Source organism: Podarcis melisellensis, assembly GCF_964234715.1.
Source record: "Podarcis melisellensis genome assembly, chromosome: 9".
Classification (NCBI taxonomy): domain Eukaryota; kingdom Metazoa; phylum Chordata; class Lepidosauria; order Squamata; family Lacertidae; genus Podarcis; species Podarcis melisellensis.
In genome coordinates, this window is record NC_138541.1 from 44,424,893 (window position 1) to 44,449,845 (window position 24,953).

Consider the following 24,953-nt stretch of genomic DNA (forward strand, 5'->3'; position numbering starts at 1 on the left):
GGGGGGGGGCTTTGTTATTGGGCTCTGAGTAGTGAGCTTACTTTTTTGGTAAAGGAGGAGGAGGGTCTTTCCTGGCTAGCAATAAGATAGTTCTGTCGAAGTTGTACTGTTTAATACTTTAAGCCGGTGTGTGCGCGTGCATGTGTGCGCATGCCTCTGGCTCTCCAGAGGTTGTAAAGCACCTATCTGCATCCAGGCAGCATTGCTTAATGGTTGGGGACAGTGGGAGTTTTAGCCTGGTTAGCACCTGAATGTCCTCCGGTTAGCCACCCCTGACAAGCGATGAGTACCTGAGCTGCGGGTATTATTCTGTCTGATACAAGTTACAGAAGTTCATGTACACCATCCCACCCACTTCCCCTTGCAGGACTCTGCTCAATGAAAGTCACAAATAAGCCATTCTTTAGAGCAGCCTGTTCATTCATTCCGCACTGTCTCCTCTCCAGCACCCCCTCGCTCTCAGCTTCTCAGTATGATTTACACAAAGCTAAAAAAACCAATAAAGGTACCAAAATATCTGAGCATGCGTTGTTTTGAGTGAACCACAGGGTTCAGTGAAAAATGCTTATTCAGGCTTTTGTGCTACTCGCTGCCCTCATCAGTTTTCTTTTTTTAAAAAAAATCCTATGTTTTCACCAGTAGCTAAGAGAGCTGGGCACAATCAGGCCAGATTGAAATACTTCAAAGGCCCGTTGAATTTCATGGGGAGAAAGTTCAATGCCCACCTAACTTTCCTTTGAAATTAAAGAGATGGGTTTCTCTGCCCAGATCATGACTCCTGTGGTTGCTTTTGTATAGTACAACTTAGTTAAAATAGATGTGTGTATGGGGGTGGGATGGAGAATGGGAATATATCTCTGATAGATAAGAACTGTTGTTCCCACAGTGGCCTGCAAGTTAATTAAATGATTGCTTTCGGTTTGCATTTCTTTGTGCAGAAACACACAGAGAGACTCCTGTGTTAAGTTGAAGTTTAGCAACAATCATAGAAACCTCTCATGACTCTAAATGAAAATTGGATGTTGTCTTAGCAATATTTCACAATGCTAACTCTGCTGTCCTGCTTTGACAGCTAGGCTGGATCTATGAAATAAGAATCTCCCTTAGGAAGTGCTGTGTCTTAATATTACTGATGTGCAGTAAAGTCATAATGCTACTTGCTGTTTGTGCTGGCCACAAAATCCAGCCAAATTCCCTTGACAAAAATGGTAATCTAGTCTGCTTAGGCAAACAGAGAAGCATAAAAGAGTTTAAAACTGTTGTGAACTGATAACTGTTCTGCAAGTGTTGTTAAGGTCATGATTGAGTGTGAATGGAAATGGTCAGAGTAAAGCTTGTTTCGCTTCTTTCCTCCTCAGTAGTCCTATCTAAGTCTGAATAACAATTCTGGCGTCTTCTGTTGATCTCTGCAGGGGCACACAGGGAACAAGTGTTCTGTTAATCTAATCAGCTGCTTACTAATGGGGATTTTGAGTTCTCATTTAATGTGGATGGAGCTTAAAGTTTCATTCTCTTTTCAGTGGCTTCCCCCCCCCCAACCCAGCAAATGTCGTCACTGCATTGAGGGAAACCATCTCCCTTGCATGCGGTTGTTTAGTCTATTTATAAGATAGAATTCACTCTGTTGGAACTGGAGACTGGAACTACCAAAGATTCCTCTTCAGAGCTAAAATTGGAATGGTCCTTTCTGAGTTTGTGCTTTTCAGATGGTATTATGTCTGGCAATATTTTAAATTCCTCCATTTCCAGAGGTGCAATATCAATTCTGGCATGAGAAATATGCTGCTCACTTTGGGGGAGGGCGAGGCTGATATCCTGAAAACCACTCACTAAGGAGTTAGCTCTGTTTTAATGCACTGATTACTTGTAAATAAACATAGGTTTGTGTTGTAAATCAGTTCATGTTTCAAGAACTGGATTTTCCTAGAGCTGGAAACTACTAGAAAGTCGCAACAAATGGCCCTGTGTAGGGTCCCCTATAAATCCACCCCCTGCGGATTGCTGACCACCACAGTGCATGACAAATGGAAATCAGGAATGCACAAAAAGCACCAAGGTAAATATAGAGCAGCAGACAGCTCCAAAAATGCAAGCCGCAGGAAAAGTATGTGGGGAAAAGAGCAAAGCCTGGGTCACTAATTCTGACCTGGGATTCCCCACCACCACCTAATAAATCTACAGAGCCTCAGATGAAATACAAGACCACCCCACTCGAGGCATCTTCTCTGTGCAGAGTGTATGCAGTTTATGAACACAAAGTCCGTCCTAAAACTTCTACATCTTAGTTGTTTGAACTGCTGTGGAATAGTTCAATCTTATCATTAGTTGGAGCAAGTCAAACAATTAAGGTATAGAAACTAGATTCTAAAGGGTAGAAATAACCTGCTGTTTAGGGGATAGCTGTAGTCTTTCACCTTAACTTTGTTTTTGCTTGCACAGTGCACTGTTCTAAACATGTCATTTGACACTAAATGGGAACTCTCACATGGCTAATAATACAAATTTTGCTCTTGCTCTGGGAGCAGATGCTATGCGCTTGTTCAGGGGTTTACAATTGCAGTACTTAATTATTAATTGCCTGAATGCTTTGCTTAAATTAATGAGTAGAGAATTGAATCTCTCTATATTAAACTTTTAGGTGTGGTTAATATTGGGGCTTCTCTTAAGAAATGCTGGCAATCTACCTACAAATTGGCAAGTGTACTCACATAATTCAGAGAGTAATGCATATGTCTGCACCTTGTTTGCAAGGTTCAGCCAATTTCCTTGACCATACAAAAAATGGACTGAATGCTACGCCTGCTGACCTATTCAGCATACTTGGCCCACTTGGAAATGACATCACTGCACAATGCTGGCTGACAAATGCGAAGAGAGCTTGCAAACTTATGGAGGCAATGCTATGAGAGTCCAGGAGGGGAAGCAGACAAATTGGGTGGGAGGGATGACATTATTTCTGAGCTTTTCTTTCTTTTTTTTACCTCCACATCTCTAAATGATACCCGTGCCCTGTTGAATACTGAAAGTCACAACAAGGACTGTGGGATAGTACTGCGGGTTAATTGGCGTAGGAATGACAAGCTCCTTCTGTTTTTAAGGGGATGGAGGTAGCTTGGTACCATAAAAGAAGAAAAACATTGGCAGGATCACTAGGGTAAAATTACTTAAGGAGTTTTACTTATTGATGTGTTGGTTACATTTTTATGGAAGTGCACAACAATGTGTTAGCAGTAAATATAGCAAGGTCAATGCTCTAGTCCAGGCACCCCCAACCTGCGGCGCTCCAGATGTTTTGGCCTACAACTCCCATGATCCCTAGCTAACAGGACCAGTGGTCAGGGATGGTGGGAATTGTAGTCCAAAACATCTGGAGGGCTGAAGGTTGGGGATGCCTGCTCTAGTCTGTACTGATTGGCTGCTGCTCCAAATATAGTTGGGTTTAGGAATACAAGGCCATCTTAGAATGCTGTAATTAACCAATGTATCTTCCAGCTGATTGTGGTGGTATATCTATATGCTTTACAGTTTGATTTGTTTTTTAAAAAATCCCACACTGTTCTGTCTGGTATTATCCAGCAGCTGTGGTTTGTGGTACCTTGCAGTGACGCTATAGCAGTTCAGATGGTTTCCTCCCAGGCCGACTGAACCATGATGTCACTTTCTGCCTTCAAGGCTTTGGATTCCGCTCTGACTTTTTACCCGGGGGAAGTGGGAAATGTCCCAAAAATCAATTCCAGCGCAAATCTGCCTGCTCCAGCATATTCTAGCGCTTGAAAAAGTTAGCCACCAATGACTTTTGTGGTCAGAGCAATTCAGAGCTGGTTAAATAGGATTTTATAAAGGGAATGTGCAATATACATTTTAACAAAATACTATTTTTTGTGTTAATTTTCTGCCTTATGGAGACCACATGTCTGCAATCAATATATATTTTTTTAACACAAATGTTTGGCTAGGTTGTTTGAACTGTTCTTTCTTTCTTTTATTGCTTGGAGAGAGAGAGTTGAATCATGTCAGAAGGCTTGGGTAAAGTTTTCCCACCCTCAGCTATTTAGCTGGGAGCCACCACCTGAGGCTGCTTGGTTGAGGGCAGGACTGGAATGGGAAGGAAACACCTGGAAGACTTCAGCCTGTATCTTAACCTTGTGTTTGCTCCTCCCACCCCTCAGGTACTTAGCTGGCAACCACAGCCTAGAGGCACAAGCTGAAGGGTTCTTGATTGTGGCAATCAGCCAAGCAATCCCTGTGGGCCCTGTGATTCCCCTTCTACAAGGAACACCTGTACTTTCATCAGCAAACCCCACCCTTGAGGTTCTATTATAGAAGTCTCCATGGATTCTGATGGGGATGACAGCTGACAATCAGCATATTAAGGAAAGGGATCAATTTGGTACATGTGGAATTGTTACTTGGCTGCTGCTGCTGCATAGAAACAGGCAAACTGGATTCAACCCACCCTCAGGGTATTTCTCAGGGTGGGGAGAGATGCCAGGTATGCTGTAGGCAATGGGCTGCCCAGTGATAGGCCAATATCCTGAAGGGGAAATTACCGCTTTGCTGTTCATCTTTTTCGGATGCCATTGGGGACCAAGGACTGCACCCACATGAAAGTGGCAGATAGATGGTGGCAGTACCCTGAGTGAGGTGCAGGGAGATGAAGATCTCCCAGGGTGAGAGACTGGGAGAGGAAAGGAATATTGACAGGTGAGGGCTGAGAAGGTCAGTCATTGTCTGTAAGGGCCAGGATTAAGAGTTACTTTGGGATAGAGAGAAGATTCTGTAATTGTGCACTGTTTTATATTTTTTGATACCATGCTGCTGATTTTATTCCTTACTTTCTATGCCCTTGCTGTTATGAGTATCTGTTTTTTATTGTTTTGTTATAATTGTATTTATATAACTGTTTCAATCATAGTATTGTCAAGACATTTTTGTTATGGGTTTACATTTGTGTTTCATGTTGTAAGATTTCCTGTGGTCTTCCGACAAAGGGCAGTATATAAATTAGCAACAACATCAACAACGTATAAAAGATTTTCCAATTGGAGGATATTTTGTACGATGGGCACACTGCCAATTCTTCGTGGTAGACCCACACATTCCATGCCCCACATGAGAAATGAATTCTACGCATGTTTGGAAGGCTGACACGTTAGACAATAGGCATAAACGGCATAGTCCAAATCTTGCTGCATAAACCGCCATACAACTTTGACCAGATCTGCACATTCAGCAGAATGGGTTAGGAAAGAGGTGTAGGCAATAAAATGTAATAAGGGTGTAGGACAAAGGTAATAAAATAAGCCTTGGAGCAAATTACATGTTACACTTCCAGAGGTTCATTACATGCATTGTATGTGTCAGGGATTGCCAACAAGCTTCTGGGAATGGTGGTGGTGGTTCTGGAAATGACAACAGTTCCTTTGCTTGTGGTGGAGCTTTTCTGGATGTGTCGGGGTGCTGAGAAATGTGCTGTGTGTGTGATTAGAAATATTTGGGCAGAGCAAAGTGGGGAGATGTATATGTAGAAGTGTGTGCATGGGTGAGAGAGATGTAGTTCATTTGTGTAATCAGTGTGGTGTGGCCAATTTAGCGTTACGCTACAAAATGGCAGCTGTTTTGTGACTGGCACTCGGCAAGGCACTTCTTATATGAGGAGCATTCAAAGATCTCTTTTGCCACATCTATTAAGCACTGAAACATTTACTTCAAAATGGGGGTGGTGCTTAAAGTGTGGTTACTTTCCATAAACTGCCAGTCAGTGTAGGAAACTTAAAGATACTTGGGAGAAGTTGACAATAGCCAGGGATGCCAACTTGAATAAAATATGGGGGGCAGGTAAGCACACATAATGAATCACATGATGTGTCACACACACCATTTGAATGGCAATGCACATCAATATTGCCCCCTCAAATATTTTATGGGGGGGAGGGCGACGTGACCTTAGCCCTTATGTTTTAGCTCCTATGATCTATTTCCATGTTGTGCTAACTCTCCCAGGAGCTGGAACAGCACTGTTGTCAATACATAGTCTCATAATGCCTGTTTTTTGTGGATCTGACTGTCTATCTGTTACTAGGCCCAATTTATATTGATTGATAAAGCCCTGAATGACTTGGGATGTAAATATCTGGGAGCACATACTTGAGAAGACCAACATCCCTGGGCCTTGAGATAAGGGGAAGAGGCCCTGCTTGTTACCCCCACCCAGGTGAATGTTGCTCAGGGTGTGATAATGGAAGAGAAGACCTTCTTGGTGGTGGTGTGCTGGTTATGGAACTCTTTCACTAGTGGCATGGGACAGCTATGTCTTTGATGAGCTTCTCTTGCCACCTAATTATTATTTTTTATCATTCATGCTTATGGTATATCTGATTAGCTTCTCTGACCTCTGAATTTAAAACATTAAAGTTGTCTGATTCTGTAGGTGTTTTGGTGTTATCAGGTGGTTTATTGTTTTTATTTCAATTGTTTCACATTTAACTTTTGTTTTATTTTTACTGGGCTTTCGGAAGCAACTTTGCTATCCTTTTTTCTTGATGAAAAGTGTTCTACAAATACTGGACTAAATAAATAGCTATGTTGTTGCCCTTCCCATCTGACTTCTGGCTTCCCATGCCACTCCAGTTAACGCAGCCATCCTCTACCAGCAGTTGCAATGAAGTGAGGCTGAGAACACCCAAAAGGGCAGGAGATCTCCTTAGTGTAATGTGACCATCTATTCCCTGCCAGAACCCTTTAAATGACCCTTTTACAAAGTTATTTGAAGCTTGAAGCACCATCCCCCTCTGGTTCTGGAGTGTACATTTTCCCAGATGACAATGATTAGTCAGTGCATAGACCTCTTCTCCTTTCATTACATCTGGGATGGGGAACCTGTGATCTTCAATATGTTTCTGAACTCCAGCACTATCATCCTTGGCCGCTGACCATACCAGCTGAGGCTGATGGAAATTAGGAGTCTTCTTAACAACTGGAGCGTCAAGGTTCCCTATCTCTGTATTATGCAGTAATGGAGTACCTCACTACAAGAGACAGACCAATGCCAAGGGGCAACCTGTGTTTTACAGGGAATTATTATTCACAAATAGTCTTCAGAATTGACTGGTACAAGAACCAACTTGTCTAGCCTGCATGGTGGCCCTTCACTTTCTGGATGTATAATAACCAACAAGCAGCCCTCAAAAGCTTCCCACCGCAGCTATCATCTCAAGACACATGGGTGCTTTTGTTGACTTTCCCTAGTCAGGTGTGGAAGAGGAAATTTGAGCAGGCAGGCAGAGGGTAGTAGTAAGAGAGAAAGTACACTAGTCTGGTTCACTCACCTAATAGTTAGTAATTAACACTCATCTCATAGTTTATTAACAAGAGCTTGTGGTGCTGTGAGCATTCTCTGAGCCCCAAACATACGTTTGTATTCACATGTAGACTTGGGTCTTTTTTGTTGGTGATCTCCAAATTGCATTGGAAATTATGCTGACAGTCTACCATCATCTGTCCAGAAACTGGTTTTGGCAAGCCTGATAGCCCTAAGAGACAGAAGGCAAACTTCAATACCACTATCCATCCACTGTGTATGTGTGTGTATTTAGTTTGTCATTCTTTTTAGCTGTGCTGTGGAAAAGTGAAGTAACTGCCCAGTCAAAACAAAATTAAATTTGGCAGGATCATTATAATCCTGTCTCCACATATTACCCGAGAACTCTTCTATAATATGTTGATTGTGGAATAGAGGATGCAAGACATCCATCTTATCTTTCTTCTAGATGATAACCACCACCCTAGCCTGCCATTATAATGGCCACCACAAAACTGTGGGAGTCATTACTTATAAAATGCTATTGAGCGTCCAGATGGAAAATTTTAACCTAACTTGGTATTCAGTTGTGTCACATTTTCCATTCCTTACAACCCTGTGTGACTTTTGAAATATGTACATTAATCATGGTTCACTTGAACTTTTTGCCCCAATTTTGATTAATTTCTTCGTGTTTGTTTTTCAAACCAGGGTGAGCATCTCTGTGTGTGAGAGAGATTTATCTAATAGTAATAAAGTCTAATTTCTACACCTTGTTTAACTGCAGTACTCCTAAGAGAAGTATGCAATTTGGCAAAGCCTATTTTGGGGGCACTGGAAATAGCTGCATTGGAAGCCACAGATCAGTCTCGAAAAAGATCCTCAGCTCCTTTGGGGCAGGTTAGGAGACTTGGACTCCTGCCAAATGGATTGCTGTGGCAATTTGAGTACATGAAGTTTGCAGCTAGTGGGCCAAAAGTGAGGTCTTAATGGGCTGTATGAGGCCCCCATACCATGTATTAGTTACCACTAATATAGACCTGCTACAAACATTCTATTTTAAATGATGATAAAAATCTACAGCTATACTTTGTAAATTTCTTTTTTCCACTATGTAATAATACTACTTAACTTATGAAGGGTATCTATTAAGATTTGTACTTATTGTCCAATATGGAGACAATACTACTGCTGCATGTTGGTGACTTGTGGAAGTCATTTGGTAGTTCACCATACCTCAACCAGTGTGATTATCAGCAGAGTATGTGGAACTCCAGCAGAATCTTCAGAGATTTCCTGCACCCAGCAGAACATCTTTTTCCAAAGTTTCCGGTTAAGGGAAAAGCTCCTCTCCTACATAGTTCAAAGTGTTCGTTGTCTCCAGACACAAGACGAAGCTAAACACTGCTATCTACTATACAGTATACAGTTCTTCTGTAAAGATATATATGCACAGATCTTCTAACACTATCACCATGATAGCTTACACTGCTGTGTAAAACCCACAGTCTCTTCCCCTGAGTCTTAGATTCAGACTCTGACAGCAAACAGGTCAGGACACAACCAAGACATGGACAAGATTGCAGGCATAATGAAAGCAATGCCCTAGAGACTATCAGTCTTTACATGTAGGTATATTTCCTGAACAAGTGGGAGGGTGAAGGACTCAACAAGTCATATACACTGGACTTTGCTGGGGTTGCTATGGTAACCCAGTGCACCTGGCACCCTTATCTAAGAACATTGACCATGGTGGCAGGGGCTGATGGAAGTTGTAGTTCAACACCCTCCAGAAGGCCAAAGGTTCCCTATCACTGTTTAAGGCACTTCTACAATCTAAAATATTTTTGATCTGTTAAGACCTTCAGGATGCTCCTTTAAAGCATACCATAACATCCAAAGAATTTTGAAGTTCTCTCACTCAAGATGATGTCTTGAAGCACTGGTGGTGGTGATTATTTTTATCATTTGCAGCTCATCACAAATCCATAAGCAACTTGGGGTCAATGTACTTTTAAAAACAAAATCAAGAAAGAGACCATATCCCTGCGCAGTCTTTATAATCTGCGACTCAGGCCCATCTGATGGTGCATGGCAATGTCCGACTGTCCTCAACACAAAATTGTGCATCTGGTGTGATGGCACTGGGGTCATAGAACTCTCTGCGTAATGATATCAAGCTTTCACCATCTGTAATGAGTTTTAGGTGCCAATTTAAGTCTTGGTTGTTCCAGCGAGCCTTTTGACGAAAAGAGTTTCCTGTTTTCATAACCTTGTTAGTTGCCCTTTTCTGTACTTCTGTTTCTTTAATTAATTTTGCTTTGAATTTATTATGTTTTGGTTTTAATTGAGATCTTGTTCACAGCAGAAATGTGCTTTTATATGGGTTTGTGGTACAGACATGAATAAAACAAGAATAGTAAATAGGTTGCTGGAATGTTGTATGTGGCTTACAGAGATTTCTAGGTTTTAAAAACTAATAAAAGCGAAGAAGAATGAATTAGGTAATGGACTGTGCATGAAATAATACAAAACATTGGCTTCTAGAAAAGTGATATCACCATTGGCTTTCATAATTTATTTGCCTAGTCTTTCCTTATTTAGTCTCTCTCTAGACACTTTTCAAAGAATGCCCCCAGAACCAAATTAATCCCTTAAGCTCTTCTTACTTTATAGCATGCTTTATTCTAACAAATAGTGAAGGAAGTCCATATCCTGTTGCAGTCCATGGCTAAAACTTCCAGTTGTTGGTGCCCCCCCCCCCCCCGTTTTTTTAAATAGCTCTGGAGTTCACCCAAAGTAACCATAGAGAATATTGAAAAGGAAGGGAATAGAAAGGAAATAAGAGAACTTTATTTCTTCCAGGTCAATGAGGGGAATCAAGTGTACCCAAAATAACTTTAGTCACATCTCTTTAAAAAAAAAACCTGTTTGACTAAATTGAAACAATAACAAAAAGATGTTGCATTTTATTTGGGATATATTAAATAAGCAAGCTGGAAAGAAGCCATAATAAGCAGAATACAAATTAAACACTGCTTGGAAAGCCAAATGTGTGTTTTCTAATGTGTGTGAGTAAATTGGAGCTCTCCATTCGATTTTTCTGCCTGTAGGGACATACAGGCATAAATAATGGGAAACACATGAAACAAAGTACTTGGAAATGTTTAAGAATGCTAGTTTCTAAATGCCAGTTTCATATGTCTCAACTGGGCTTGTCTATACTGCTAAAGGGTGTCAGTGTCGAGGTGCTGTAGAGTACATTTGATCCCTAGGAGCAACCTTAGAAATTGAAGTCTGTACATTTTGCATTTCATTCCGTCCATCATATTTCTGCTGATTCTCCCTCCACAATGGTATTAAACAATCCAATGCATAATGGGTGTGCATGGATTTCATTGCTCTGTGATTGCACTATCACCCCCATCTCATGCCGTTCACAACACACACACACATTTATATATCCCTATATGCCTCTTCATTTATTTATTTTAAAATCACCTTGGGAGATTTTAAGATCAAGTCGATGTAGCAGAGGGAAAGGAATTCTTTTGTGACTGAAGAATAAAACAGTGGTGCGTAACACTAACAATGCATGTGTGCTTTCCAAGGCTAATCTGAAGCAAAAATGCTCATCCAGCAGCTTTAAATATCATTTGGAACAGGAAAAGCTTATGCAGGCCATATTCATTGTGTATTCCAACATTCGTGGCTTTAGCAGATCCCCTAACTTTACTATAATTCCAATTTTCAATATGCCTTCTCAGGAGAGGGGTGTTGTTGTTTTTTGGGGGGTGTATATTGGCAGTAACTGGCCACCTGTACTTATCAACAGACATCTTTCCCCTGCACTCCAGTGGGAAATATGGCTACTATGGTGTTTTTCTTTCCTCCCAAATATATATGGGAGACTTATGTGCGTGATTTCCTTTTAACATTAATAGGAGTAGCCTGTATTGCACTACATTAGTAGACCCCCAACCCCAATATAGCTGGCAGTAATTTACTGCCTGATCAAGCAATATGAGAAGTTGTTTGCCATACATCCAAACCTTTGTTCGCTTCGCTGTGCTGGGGAGCCAAAAAAAAAAAAGAGGGGGAAAAAGAAAGAGCTAAATATCTTTATGGCTAACAACATTAGTAATTCTATACATTAGTAATTCTATACATTCTATACAAATCTAATTCTGCCGAGCCTAATAGTGGAAAGGAGGGTGGCCTGCAGTCAAAAGTACAGAACTCCGATACAGATTTTGGGTTCTGTTTAAGCTCTCCACAAACTGTCAGCGTGAAAACAAGCTGCCTAGTCTTGCTTTCTCGAGAGAGAAATATAATAGGAAAGCTTACATTGCAAGGCTTTTTTTCGTAAAGGGCAGCACAATACCCAGAAGGAATGTGATATAAAACCTTAGTCTTTTCTGAGCCTAATGGCACTAGCAGGCTGACATGGTTAAGGTTTGGAGCTTTTTCAGTTCAGAAAGATGAGTGTAAAGTGTGGATTTGCTAGAGGCATATGAAGTGAGTTTTGTTGAGACAATGGAAATAGAGAGGCTTTTCTTTCTTTCTTGTACTTGAATCTGGGCCCATTCAAGGAAGCTGAGTATTCGGGGCAGGCAAAATAAAGGATTTCTCCACACAGTGTATAGTTACTCTGTGGGATTTGCTCGCACAAGATGGCCACTTTATAAGAAGATTGCACAAGTTCTAATTACAGTGGAACCTCTACTTACCACCATAACCCGTTCTGGTGGCTCGTCCTTTAGACAAAATGGGTCACTGATAGAAGCACTTTTGTACGCATGTGGAGATGGCGGCAGCCGCTTCTGTGCGTGCGCAAATTGCAGCAAACCCGGTATTTACTTCTGGGTTTGCTGTGGTCGCGACTTGGATCGGGTCCAAGTAGAGGCGGTCGTAAGTAGAGTTTCTACTGTAGATGTGAGTTCAGTTTCTTAAGCTAGAACAAGATTGACTTGGGTTTCCGTACTCGTGGTACTTAGAAACACTGCACCTTTTTGAAAATGCTAATAAATATTCATTAAAAAAAATAGAAACACTGCACCTAATAGGCTGAACGACTGCTGAATTATATAGCCAAGTGTGTTTCTAAGGCAGATTGAAATATACTCGGAGTCCTATAGTGATTTCATGCTCCGTTTTGCAGCTTGTAAAACAGTGATTGAATTTCCCCCCAAACCTCAGGCCTTTATATACATTATTTACACAATGAGTCCCGTCTGATTGGCTGATTAACTTCCTCCTGGAGCCTGATTGGTCTTTTCCTGCAAGCCAATCAGTTGTTGCATTCTAGGATCCTACCTGCCTATTGTTCTGGAATCCAAGGTTAGTACATAACACAAAGTGAGAATGTTAATGCAGATGGGGGAAATCAAGGAGCAGATCCACTTCTCATATCTTACATTCCCTTCTTCCTTTTTTCCAAAAGCAAACAGCAAGTGAATTCCCCACCCCCCTTTTGCAGGGAGGGAAAGGGGAAGAGGAGCAGATAGGAGGGAGATGCCTGACATCTCCACAAGTGAAATTATTGAAACCACTTGAAGAATGTAGATAAGTCCACTACACTTTGTCTTCAGCAGAAGACATTCAACGCACAAGGAGCATGTTGTAAAAAAACATTTAGTCAAAAAGTAACAAGGTGTCTAGAGATTATATACATAAATACTACTCTACTTAGCTCTGCTTGCTCTACTTGCATTTACATGCAACAGTTTCTTGTAGCTGTGAGTAAATATGAATAGTTTCTCACGGGATCATCATAGGGCCTAAATATTTGCGCACCTCCTGTGGCTTGTGCAGCTACCTCTTCAGTTGTTAATTAAATCATAGGGCTGGGAGGAGACTTCTTATCTTCCCAGCCTTGATTGACTAGGATGTTTGGAACAGCGAAGTCTCCATCTCATGCATCTAAACTTGTAAACAGCAGTAAAAACATCACATGGCAACTTCAACAGGGCTCCTTGCCTATACAGTATATAACAACGATGTGAATTAATTGTAATAAATTTCAAAACCTATACTTCTGAGCACCTTTGAAATTACAATCTGTAGTGGAGAGTTAATAAACAGGGTGTCTGCTGATGACTGAAAATAAATTCTTTTTCTAGTCAGTCTGTGACGTCCAAGTCCCTAAGCAGAGAATTGGATTTCTTCAGCATCATGCAACTAGGCACTTTTTGAGCCAGCAAAGAAGATCAGACTTCTTTTATTACTCAAAGAAGCTTCCTCCTGTTCTACAAACTGGCTGTTAAAACTGCATTATTTACAGTGCAGTCCTATATGCTTCTACTCAGAGGTTAGACTTATTTACTTAAATGGGACTTAATCCCAAGGATCGCAGTCTTAAGATCATGTTATCTAAACCTCCTGGTGGTGATCAGCATCCACACAAGCAATTTCCCTGTTTCATTTTCAGGCTTTTCTCTCTAGAAATGTGCCTATGAGGCAGTGCAGTCAGGGTGAGGAGTTACAATGTGCATACTCCTTCCTTTTGAGAGGTTTTGCCAAAAATCTGTTTTGTTTTTCCATTCAGTTTAGTTTTTCCATTAGTTTAAATTGCATTCGTTGTGTTTGGTCAGAATCCCCTTGTCCTCGTCCCTGTTGATTTCAGTGGGAGACCCACCCTGCAGTTTGCACCTGTAACTCTTGGTAATTTTCATCCAAAGTACATGGGCTTTTGAGGCACTCTAATCCCCTGAGGCATGAGAAGTTCCAAATTTCCAAGGGATAAGACAAAGGATTCCCATTTTACAGGCAACCAGACAACACCTATAAATTAAAAATATTGTATTTCTTTCCAAGTTCTCATCGCCTGTGTTGCTACTTGAATACTGCTTCTAGGTATGTGTGGGCAAGCCCATTCCCACTCTTAACTTATTTGACCTAAGGCTTAATACTGACTCAATGCTTGCTTGACCATGCTCTCATTTACTCTGCTCAGCATAAAACCAATAACTTCTACAGAGATGCTGCCCCCTTCTTAGCTTTTTAGCTCATGACAAAATATTTTTGACCCTCCTGAAAAAAAGGAGCTAGTTCTTATAACTATTGCACAGTGGAACCTTGGTTCTTGAACTTAAACTGCCTGAAGACTTAATCCATTCCAGAAGTCTGTTCCAACTCCCAAAACCGTTCGAAAACCAAGGCACGGCTTCCAATTGGCTGCAGGAGCTTCCTTCACTCAAGCGGAAGCCACAGAAGCAGCTTTGGACATTTGGCTTCCGAAAAACGTTCAAAAACTGGAACACTTCCGGGTTTTCGGCATTCGGGAGCCGATTTGTTTGCAACTAAGTCATTTGAAAACCAAGGTTCCACTGTATCTTCTTGTTATAAATATTGTATTCTTAGCCATTTTGAAACTGCTGGTCTATGCCCCTAATAAACTGTAATCTGTATTTACGTTGCTCTACATAGGAAGCTGCCTCGTATGGAGTGAGATCATTACTCGCTTCATTTTATGTGGCCTACACTGACTTGTAGCATCTCTCAAGGCTTTCAGAGAGGATTCTTTTCCAGCTCTACCCAGAGATGTCAGAAATTAAACATGCACAGTATAGGCCCCATCACAGCTTCAGGCCCTCCTCTTAACCACCACGGCTCTGAAAAATACTGCTGTGTTCGTGCGTGTTGGAAGTAGCTAGTGCTACATGTGTAGCCCTTGCTTTTCAGATCTTGGTACACGTCTGAAAGATTTCCAAGTGCAGATGCCAAAAGAATGTATATGTCATTATCTCTGGGGTTTTGTAGAAGCATCAAGTAGGAAAGGGGATATGTTTTATTGGAGTTTCTGCTGCTGACCGTGCACAAGACTTTTTCCCCCTTTTAGTTTCACAGAGTTGAAAATAAATATGAGCCTTAGACACATGATTTAATCTTCTTTTTTTAAAAAAATCAACAACGTTGGGTTATCTAAGTGCAAAGTTCATCTTTGTTTACATTGACACTTATTGCTTATGTGTGGTAAAAACCTTGGCACACACACCCCAAATCCCAAAAGGAAAAAATTTTCTACAGTATAAATGTTAGATTGTAGTAGATAAGCCACAGTCAAAGCAGAATTGGGAGGGACGAAGTCCACCCTTTTTTTGGGGGGGTGTATCATTCAACTAGACAAAAATTAAGGAATCACTGGAGGATTTTGCTGAAGGAGAAATAGACATAACTGCTGTTTTAATGGAACTTTAAACACTGCAAATGACTGAAAAGCCAACAAGTTGGTGACAAACTACACTTTGCATTCAATTTTTTTGTGGTTTGAAGAGATTTCAGTGGTCAGATATGTGGTGTTTCCTTTGCCCCAAAGTTTAACCTTTCTCATTCCACTTTTCGAGAAGCAACATGTTCTTTGACTCTGAATAACCCTGCTAAAAAAATTGAAGTAGAAATGGAATACATCTTACAGGAACATACCTAGTCATTGCATATGAAAAGCGAAAGGAGGAACAAATCTCAGTGGAGATTTCATACCCTTTGTTTTTTTAAAAAAAATGTTAAGGAGTGAGAGAGGCTGGAGAACTGTGTGGGATACTTGTGAAGCCAACATAAGAGGTATAATTATGCAAATACCTTCCCAATTAAAGGAGAAGCATAAAGAGAATTGCTTGAACAGAGTGCTAGAAAAACTGAAACTGTACAGGAAAGCAGCAGCAACTTTTTTTTTAAAAAAAACACACCTTAATGATAGTAAGCATTAAGGATAGAATTGCCTTTTAATTTACCACTTACCTCTGTTCACATCTTGTTACGGTCAGAAGTATAATTCTCTCCTTCGTCTATGTCTCTTGGTTTCAGTACAACTGTCGCTTTAAATTATCTTTTAAATGGGTGTGGAAAGAAAGCCTTCATTATTCCTCGGTGACCTTTACCAAACACAGGTTGCAGCAGGATTATGCATTAGAGGAAACCGTGAACTGTTTTTCTTAAGGCCCTAGTTTTTTAGCCAGCCAGTGGCTGCTCAGCTTTATTGCTGTTTCCTTTACTTTTTGAATCCCAGATGTGTCATCATGGTTGCATTTTTCATATATTCCTTCCTATGGCTGGATTGCTGTTGGAGGTTAGTGCAAGCACAGAAGTGGGGAAGAAAAAGACAAATTTGTATAATTGGGCTGCAATCGGCTCCAGTTGCTAAATGGGTACCGTTACTCTCGTTCTGACAATCCAAACTAAAACTAAGATGCCGAGGCTGCAATCCTATGTTGATTTCAGTATGTCTAGACTTCTGGATTTCAGTGGGTTGAGAGACACCTTATGCTGCATAGGATTAGGCCATTGAAATAATTTTAGTATATGGAATCTTAACTGGGGGAGGGGGGAGGTCCATTCTACCTATATATCCCTGGTCTCTGTGGTGGTTCAACTTAACCAATTAAGATAAACAAATGATTGCATGATGGCTGCTTGAAATCAGTGGGGTGGCAGGGACTGCTCCATGTGGTTACGGTTGTTTCCCACATAACTTTGGCAAGTTTCATGACCCCACCAAGAAACATCTTGGCACAATGAAAGTGGCTGCATGTTCGAATCTATTCACCCAAATGGCTTGCTGTATGTATTTTAGCTCTACCAAAGGGGTGTTTTCAAGTGTCGAACGTTTGACCTTCTGCAGGCAATGAAGGTCCTGGGAGGGAGGGAGTGGGGTAGGAGAGAGAATGATAGGAAGAGAGAGATGTAGACTTTTGTTAGCTCGTACACTGTGATTATGGTGCATTGCTAGAACATGCTTTCAGCCGGGGGGGGTACCTTTTTTTTTTTTTTTGCCCCAGGGGACACATCCATGCATGGCCAACCTTCTGAGGGTCAGGAGTGGGTACAGTATTGCCATCCTGCCTCAAGCACATGGAGGACACACAGCCTCCTCCTTAGCTGATGTGTGCACATCAGCTGAGGGTGTGGAGTGCCACACCCTCCTCCACTCACCAGATTATTCAGTCATCTGGTTAACAGCGAGAAGGTGATGAGCAGGGAGGGAACAATGGGGATGAAAATTGCATCATCCTGCCTGAGTCCTGCATACTGAACAAGCAACAATTGCTTTCTTGTGTCGTTTGGGGGAAGAAGGAGTGAAATGCAGAGAGAGGCCACGTTTCCAACAACCAAACCTCACCCACCCATCCCAAACACATTCGTTTTTCTTGGTTGTGTGAAACTGCTGTCACTTGATCATTCACATATCATTTGATGAATGTGATTGGTCTCAATCACATGTCTGCACTTGATGGATGAAGAAATTGGCTTTGCCATTTGGCAGGCTAATACAGAAAATTGGGCTACCCTAGACTACTAAGGGAGAGAACTCACTCTGGGGTAACTTGGCTGTGTGTTGGATGGGGAGGGAGGGGTTTCATGTAATGCTTCCACCAAATGCTTCTAGGTACACAAGGAAATTTCCCGTCTATTATTTGGTGCAGAAGATGAGACTCAATGGTCTGGTTTGCATGTCATACTAAGCCAAACAATGGCTTAACTCAGATTTATGGGCTCCTGGAGAAGAGAATGCAGCTGCTTTCTTCTTCCCCGGTCATTCTGCTCTGTGCAGAGCTAAGTCCTGGTTTGACTTTGTGTGTCGTTCAAACCTGAGAGAGGTTTTACCTCTCTCCAGAATAATTGCATGCCGTAACCAAGGTTTGTTCTGCAGTTTTCAGCTCGTGGTTTGTACAGCAGAATTAAACCATGAACCCAAGTTTGAATAACATTCAAAAGCAGGCTTGGCTCAGTGCAGCAGGAGAAGGACCAGGGAGGAACCAAGCACCCAGAATCTGCTCTCACGATCTGAGGTTGTACATTCATTCCACAATTTGGCTTAGTGCAACCTGCATATTCTCTGCCTCTTGTTCCTTACATTCTGTCTTCATCAACTTCTGGCTTGACGGATGACAGATGAGGTGTGTCCAGAAACACACTGATTTAGTGTGGGATGATTGTATTTGACAAGGCAAGAAATGAAAGGGCTTCAGCTTGCAGTGGTATCCTGACACATTGCAGATGATCCTGCAGTGCTGGCACAGAGCATAAGCTTTCTCTTGCAGAAAAAAGGCTGCTGTACACCATTCTGGTTCTGGAGGGATCTTGCAATGCCACAAATGAAAGTTGCAGCCCAGCCCAGAATTATCTGTGCATGTCAGTGCGATAGAAACACGTGTAATTGTGGACTGGATGGCAGCCAGCACCCTTTCTTCAAACTGAAAGGAGCTGCATTGAAGGGTGTGAACCCCTCACCTTCATTAATCATCTCGAAGAGCCAGATCTGCAGCTAGCAGCATAATGATTGCCTTTTGTCATAACCAATTGTTCATTGTTTTTCTCTTCCCAACAAGATCTAATGCAGAATAAAGAACTAGCCTCTGCAATGGTTGGGAAATAAGAACTATAAAAGACTCTTTGCATTACAACTTCTGAATTTGTAACTCCTCGGGTTATCTTTCTAATTTATCAAAGGCTAACAGTGATTGCTTAGCTGCTGCAATGTGATGAAGCTCTCCTTGGAACTGTGTCACTGCAAGCGATTAGCATGTGTCTAATAAGTTTCTCCTTTGTCTTTGCTCATTCTGGACAAGAGATTGCCCAGACCAGAGTGGTTTACTTAAAATTCCAACCATTGTAGCCTGCAAGTAGTCACTTCAATAACAGGGTCTCTCACCTGATCCACAGCCCATTTAAGTCATATGCATTTATCTAAATGAACCCATATAACATAACCTAAAATGTAGTGCAGCATCTCTCTATGTTTTCTGTATAATCAAAATAAAAGCTCGGCAGGGAAGATCTCATCAAAATCCAAGCTCTTGACGGTTTACAAATTGTGGTTTGAGTCTCCAGTGCAGGGAAGCGGACAGATCACAAAAAATACTGGCAGCTGAACTCACAGGATACATTTGTTTCCAGAACCTATTTGTAAAACTAGGCCAAATGAGGCTACTGAGTAAACAAAGGAAGTTTATTAGTTCCATGCAGAAGTGATATATTCTCTCTGGGCACAATAGGAGCTGGTTGGATTTTAATTACAAGAAAGGAATGGTACAGTGTTTTAGTTCCATCATCAACATTTCCTAGCCTTAAGGGATGTAGGGTTTATTCTTTCTCCTGCAAGGGGGAATTGTGTACATAGTTTTTCATTAGCATAAGTGGGAGTCACTTTGCATGCATAAGCCTATTGTGCATTGATTAGAGAAGGCAGCGTCCCTATTGTGGAACCCATCTTGAATAAAAATAAACATTATTTCACAGTGTTATTTTTTGCTGAGGCACATGTTATGTTTGGTTAACCTCATACGAAGAAAGGCAAACATGTCATATGGCATTCTATTTGCAGAAGTTCCTGTTTGGGAACTTGCACATGGCCAACCTGATCCAAATTGGCCTGATGGTGGGATGATTTCATGCCATCGGTATTCACGAAAAACATATGACAATGCGTTGGTGGGCAATTTTCTTTGATGTTTGTGGACCAGAGCTGGGCGAAGGACAGCTTTGCCATATAAAAAAGCACCCTTTGGCTGATGTAACTTGAAATGCGTAACTAATAAGGTACTTTTAATAAACAACAATGGATACCACGGGACTGCAATGCATTTGCCATTTTCAGTCATTCTAATCATATGGAATGAGCACCCAAAGGTGGGGGCAGTAGACTGTAACCCCCAACCAACACGTCTTCCTTTCATTATCCAAAATGGAGGCTGCATGCATACACTTGTGCATACACGTACAGGTTTGGGGTGGAACCTGGTGCTACAGCATCATCCTACCAGTGCCTGTCTGTTCAACATGGTAGAACATCTGAAAGGAGCACCGTGTGGCAAATAAAACTGGTACATTGCGCCACCCATTATAAGACATCAGTCTTCTAAGAGCTGGATTTGAGTATGGGCTGGTATTGGGGCAGGATTGGAGCTTTTTTTGTGATTGCTTGGCGTTTTATTCCCCCTCCCTTGGTAAATGTTCTTATTTTTATTATTTCACCCTGAACAGATTCTTTGTGGTGGCAGAGTAAATTCTTAGTCCACTCTGAAAAGCAGGTCCAGCCATTGCAAAATTACTTAACCATGGAGACCCTCTCTACATACAGGCCCTCAACCCATATACAAATGAGTGTTGGCAATAACTTGGGTTGGATGAAACAGTATTAGTTAGGTCCATGTCCCATACAAATGAGTTGATTGGCATGCCTGTTCAACCCCAATTCCACTCAGATTTAAATGCTTTAAATTCTGCACACTTTTGTAAAGAGATTTCATTTGTTTTCAAGAACCTATGAAATGGTCCAAGGGGTCATTCAGTCTATTAAATAAAGCTGTTGCTAAAAGCACAGCACTTTTGAATATTAAGTTGTGCTACCCTTCTTGGATAATTATATGAAGAAAAAGATGGCTGCCCTTATATACTGGGGGAAGCAGCCATATCTTCCCCTTTACTGTGCCCCTGGCTGCCTTACAGTGTCCCTAAAAGCAGCCGACAGTAGTTCTGTAAAAGAAACAGGAAGCCATTGGACCATCTTGTACAAATATAGGTTGGGACTAACCATGTACTAGAAAGGTTTGTAAATATTTCAGACTTACCCACATGTCTACATTCTGATCCACACTTGATCCAGCAGGTAAGGAAAGGAGAGGTTCACTTCTAAATGCATAATGAAATGAACTCCTATCCTTCATAACAATATAAGAACTTAAAAGGGCAGCTTGATCAGACCCAAAGCCTGTCAGGTCCATCATTCTGTTTTCATGGCAACCAGCAAGATGCCTGTGGGATGCCTTACAAGCAGGTCATGGGCTCAACAGTGGTTTTCTGTTCAGGAATTCTCATTAATTCCTCTGCTACTGTAGGTGTTATATAGTGATTGTGACTAGTAGCCATTTGAGAGCAGATGCCACCATACATTTAAAGTGCATACAATGCACACTTGAAGCACACAACTTTCCCCAAAGACTCCTGGGAATTGTAGTTGTTTTTGTTTTTGCAATTCATCTTTATTAGTTTTTTTTACAACAGAAATGCTTTCTTTTTTAATAAATATTTTTATTGGTTTTTAACATACAAAATTATAAAACATACCATACAATTTATCACAAATACATTCTTATTGGACTTCCATCAGCACCTCTGATAATCCTCCATCTTAATCACTTCTTACGCATTTCCTAGCTTAATATTGCCTTTACATTCTTAACATAACATGTCTCCTCCTCCATTTTTGCAATATTTCTAATATTATTCCTCACAGAACTTCTTGCAAACCTACAAATGTTGTCTGGTCGTCACAAATACTTTTCAAATAGTCCATAAATTTACTCCAGTCCTCTGTAAACTTCTGGTCCCGCCGGTTTCAGATCCTTCCCGTTAGTTTGCCAAGTTCCGCATAGTCCATTAGTTTCATCCTCCATTCTTCCATCGTTGATAATTCTTCTTGTTTCCATTTTTGGGCCAATAGTATTTTTGCTGCTGTTAACAACAGAAATGCTTTCTTAACATGAAACCACAATTTTGGTTTCTTATTGATGGAACGTGTAATTCTAAATCATAATAAAGAAAAACAAAGATATATTCTTAATCATTTGATTCATTGATATTCTATTTACCTCTAACTTCCCTCTCCTCCTTACTTGGGTCTTTTATAATTATTGGTTGAATGCATATCGTGATAAATCTAGGCTGCTGGTAACCAACTTTTTCACTACTATTTAATGTTTCTCATTGCAAGAGTTAATCTAAACCAGTCAAAAAAATTAGTTCTCCGCAGCGGACTTTCAGATATTGTTTAAATATATTCCAATCTTTACTAAATTTTTGTTTCGCTTGATCCCTTATCTGCCCTGTCAGTTTATCCATCTCAGCATATTCCATCAATTTAATCAGCCAATCTTTTTTTGATGGTATGGTCTCACTTTTCCAATTCTGTGCAATCAAAACTCTCGGGAATTCTAGTTTCACCCTCACAGAGTTACAGTTCCCAGCACCATTAACAAGTGGCAGTTCCCAGGGTTCTTTTGAGAAAGTCCTGCGCTTTATCCTTTAAAGGGGATCTGCTGCCTGCTCCCCTTTTAAAGTTATCCAAGTTGGTGGCAATTGCTACATCTGGTAGTGAAAGCCAAAGTATCTCTGTGTTTTGTGAAAAGTGCTTCCTCTTGTCTGTCATGTGTGTCCTACCATTCTGCTTCACTGAATGGTCCTGGGTTCAGGTACAGAGAGAGAGGAAATCTTTTCTCAATCCATTTTCTTCACAACATGGGTAATTTTATACACCTTTGTCATATCCCCCTTCACTTGCTTTTCTCCTGCCCAAAACTAAAACCAAAACTAAAAGTTGCAACCTTTCCTCATAGGGCCAGTCTCTTGATCATTTCTGTCGATCATTTCTGGCTCTAACAGCATCCTTTTTTTAGGTATGGTAACCAAATCTGTGTATGATATTCCAAGCATGGTTGTAAAAAGGCAAAGAATTCAGGAGAGGTAAATCTTGCATTTTGTTTCAAAAGAAAGCATAGCGGTTAGTACATAGTTGCCTCTGGGTGAAATTCGATCTGCCAGACTACTTCTTGTTTGGAAAAGGAAGGGTCTGTCCACTGAAAATGAGTTATAAGTCTTGTGTGAGAAGTGGTATCTGCAGAGTGATGTGATCTATCCTGCGAGCGTTAACCTCGAAAACATTCAGGGCATGGAGGGTATAATATACAACACGGTTGTGTCAATTATGTATCTGCAAGAGAGATACAAGTGTACTGTATTGTGGAATAGTATAAACACTCAGAAGACTGCTTGCCTACCATGGCTTGCAGCTGATTTAGGACTTTGTGTCCTCTTTTCTACTTGATTCAAGTTACTCTTTAAAAGTGTGGGGAGGGGGAATTAATACTACTAGTTGAAGTTCTGGACAATGTTAATGGTCAACATGACTGCATACCTTACTGGCTGGGGGCATGAAAGCTGCTACATTGGAAGGATGTTGTTCCTTTTAAATCTCCCTGTGTTTCTATCCAAATTCTTAGAATTGCTTCACTCAGTATTTCTCCTCTACACATGCATTAGTATTCATGGCACAGAAAAATGGTAATGTGTGAAAGCGATCAGTATTCACTTGAAATGAAGAGATTATGGTCATTATTAACGCCCAAACCTGGTGTGCATAGTTGAGCATCCATAAAAATAACTGGATCCAAGTGCATTCTTATTCTATGGATCTGAGAGAATTGGGTTGGGGTGGTATATAACTGTGAAGCACTCTGAAACTGTAGATTCCTGTGGCATGATAAATCTTTTGGAATGGTTATGGCTATGGCTTTTTAAAAAAAGTATAGTTAATGTGCCCCTAGTTTTCTAGCCTTCAGGGAGGAGTGGGGTTGTTTGAGGGGGAAATGGTTTATTGCTTGTATTCCAGTGCTTGACTAATCCCTAGGTAGGACTTGTTAATCTGCTTCTCATAAATTAATACTGTGCATTCGGCTTGCAACTACAACCAGCCCCTGAACAGTGTATTGTGGGATATGGGACAAGATAAAGATTGTGCCCGAAGCAATATCAGTTGAACAAAAGCTCATTGGCACAGCTAGTCCACTGTTGCTTGTGAAGGCAGGCATTATTTGATCAAAAGAACAGCCATGTATCAGTTAATTTAATCCATGATTGATTGGCAGGGACACCTTCACAAGTCCGATTATTGTGTGGTCAAAATGATCAACCCACTGTTATACAAAGTAAGCATATTTTTGTATCAGGCTCCATGGGCCTCCTGTAGCATTTCCAAAACAGAGTATATGGTGGGGTGTTTTGCTTTTTACTCTGGGGGCTTAGATGCCAGAATCATAGAATTGTAGAGTTGGAAGGATCCCCTAGGGGCGCTGGTGGAGGAAGCGGGGTGCGGGGTGTGTGCCTCTGCCTAGGGGCATCTAGTCCAACCCCCTTCAATTCAGGATTCACAACTAAAGAATCCCTGACAGATGGCCACCCAACCTCTGCTTTAAAAGCTGCAGTGAAGGAGAGAGAGTGATGCTCTGTACCATCTCGATCTGCCTGTAATAGCAACATATGGAAAAGGGCTATGTTTGCTGTAACAAGGTGAAATTTAGGAAATGCCTTCCCAATGTGCCTTTAGCAAGCTGTCGACTGACATTCTGGTTTCTTTTAATATTTATAAAGAGTTTTCTGTGAGATTCTTCCTAAAAGCAGCAGTATTTCTGCCACTGATATTGTCTGTGAACTAATATTTTCTCGTTTTAATCATCTACGATTGTAGCAGTTTTATAATATAGATATTGAAAAGTGCTCCTCCTTCCCTGACCTTGCTCTGTGTTTCCCCTTTCTATGGTGTATTAATCACAGGTGGTTCTGCGAGGGCAAAGAACTGCAAAATTCTCCCGATATTCAGATCTGTTGTGAAAGTGGAGGGCTCCATACACTAATTATAGCAGAAGCCTTTGAGGACGACACAGGGCGCTACTGTTGCCTGGCCTCAAATTCTGTTGGTTCTGATTCTACATCAGCAGAACTGTTTGTTGAAGGTAAGAGAGAGCATCAACTGAAAGTCACAAACAGGAAAAGAAGTGAAAACATTATGCTTTAGATGCCATTGGTTCCAAGAGTCTAGCCCAGGCATAGGCAAACTCGGCCCTCCAAATGTTTTGAGACTGGCTACTTCTTGAAGACACTG

General features: G+C 41.1%; 1 protein-coding gene across 4 annotated transcripts in view; it reads left to right on the forward strand.

The window, feature by feature from the left end:
- PALLD (palladin, cytoskeletal associated protein) overlaps nt 1-24,953 on the forward strand; it is a 231,866-nt gene that overhangs the window by 73,650 nt on the left and 133,263 nt on the right. For all 4 annotated transcript variants that reach the window (XM_081925898.1, XM_081925899.1, XM_081925900.1 and 1 more), the window contains one exon: nt 24,626-24,804. In XM_081925898.1, the coding sequence (XP_081782024.1) occupies nt 24,626-24,804 (179 nt within the window). The remainder of the gene's footprint in view (nt 1-24,625; nt 24,805-24,953) is intronic.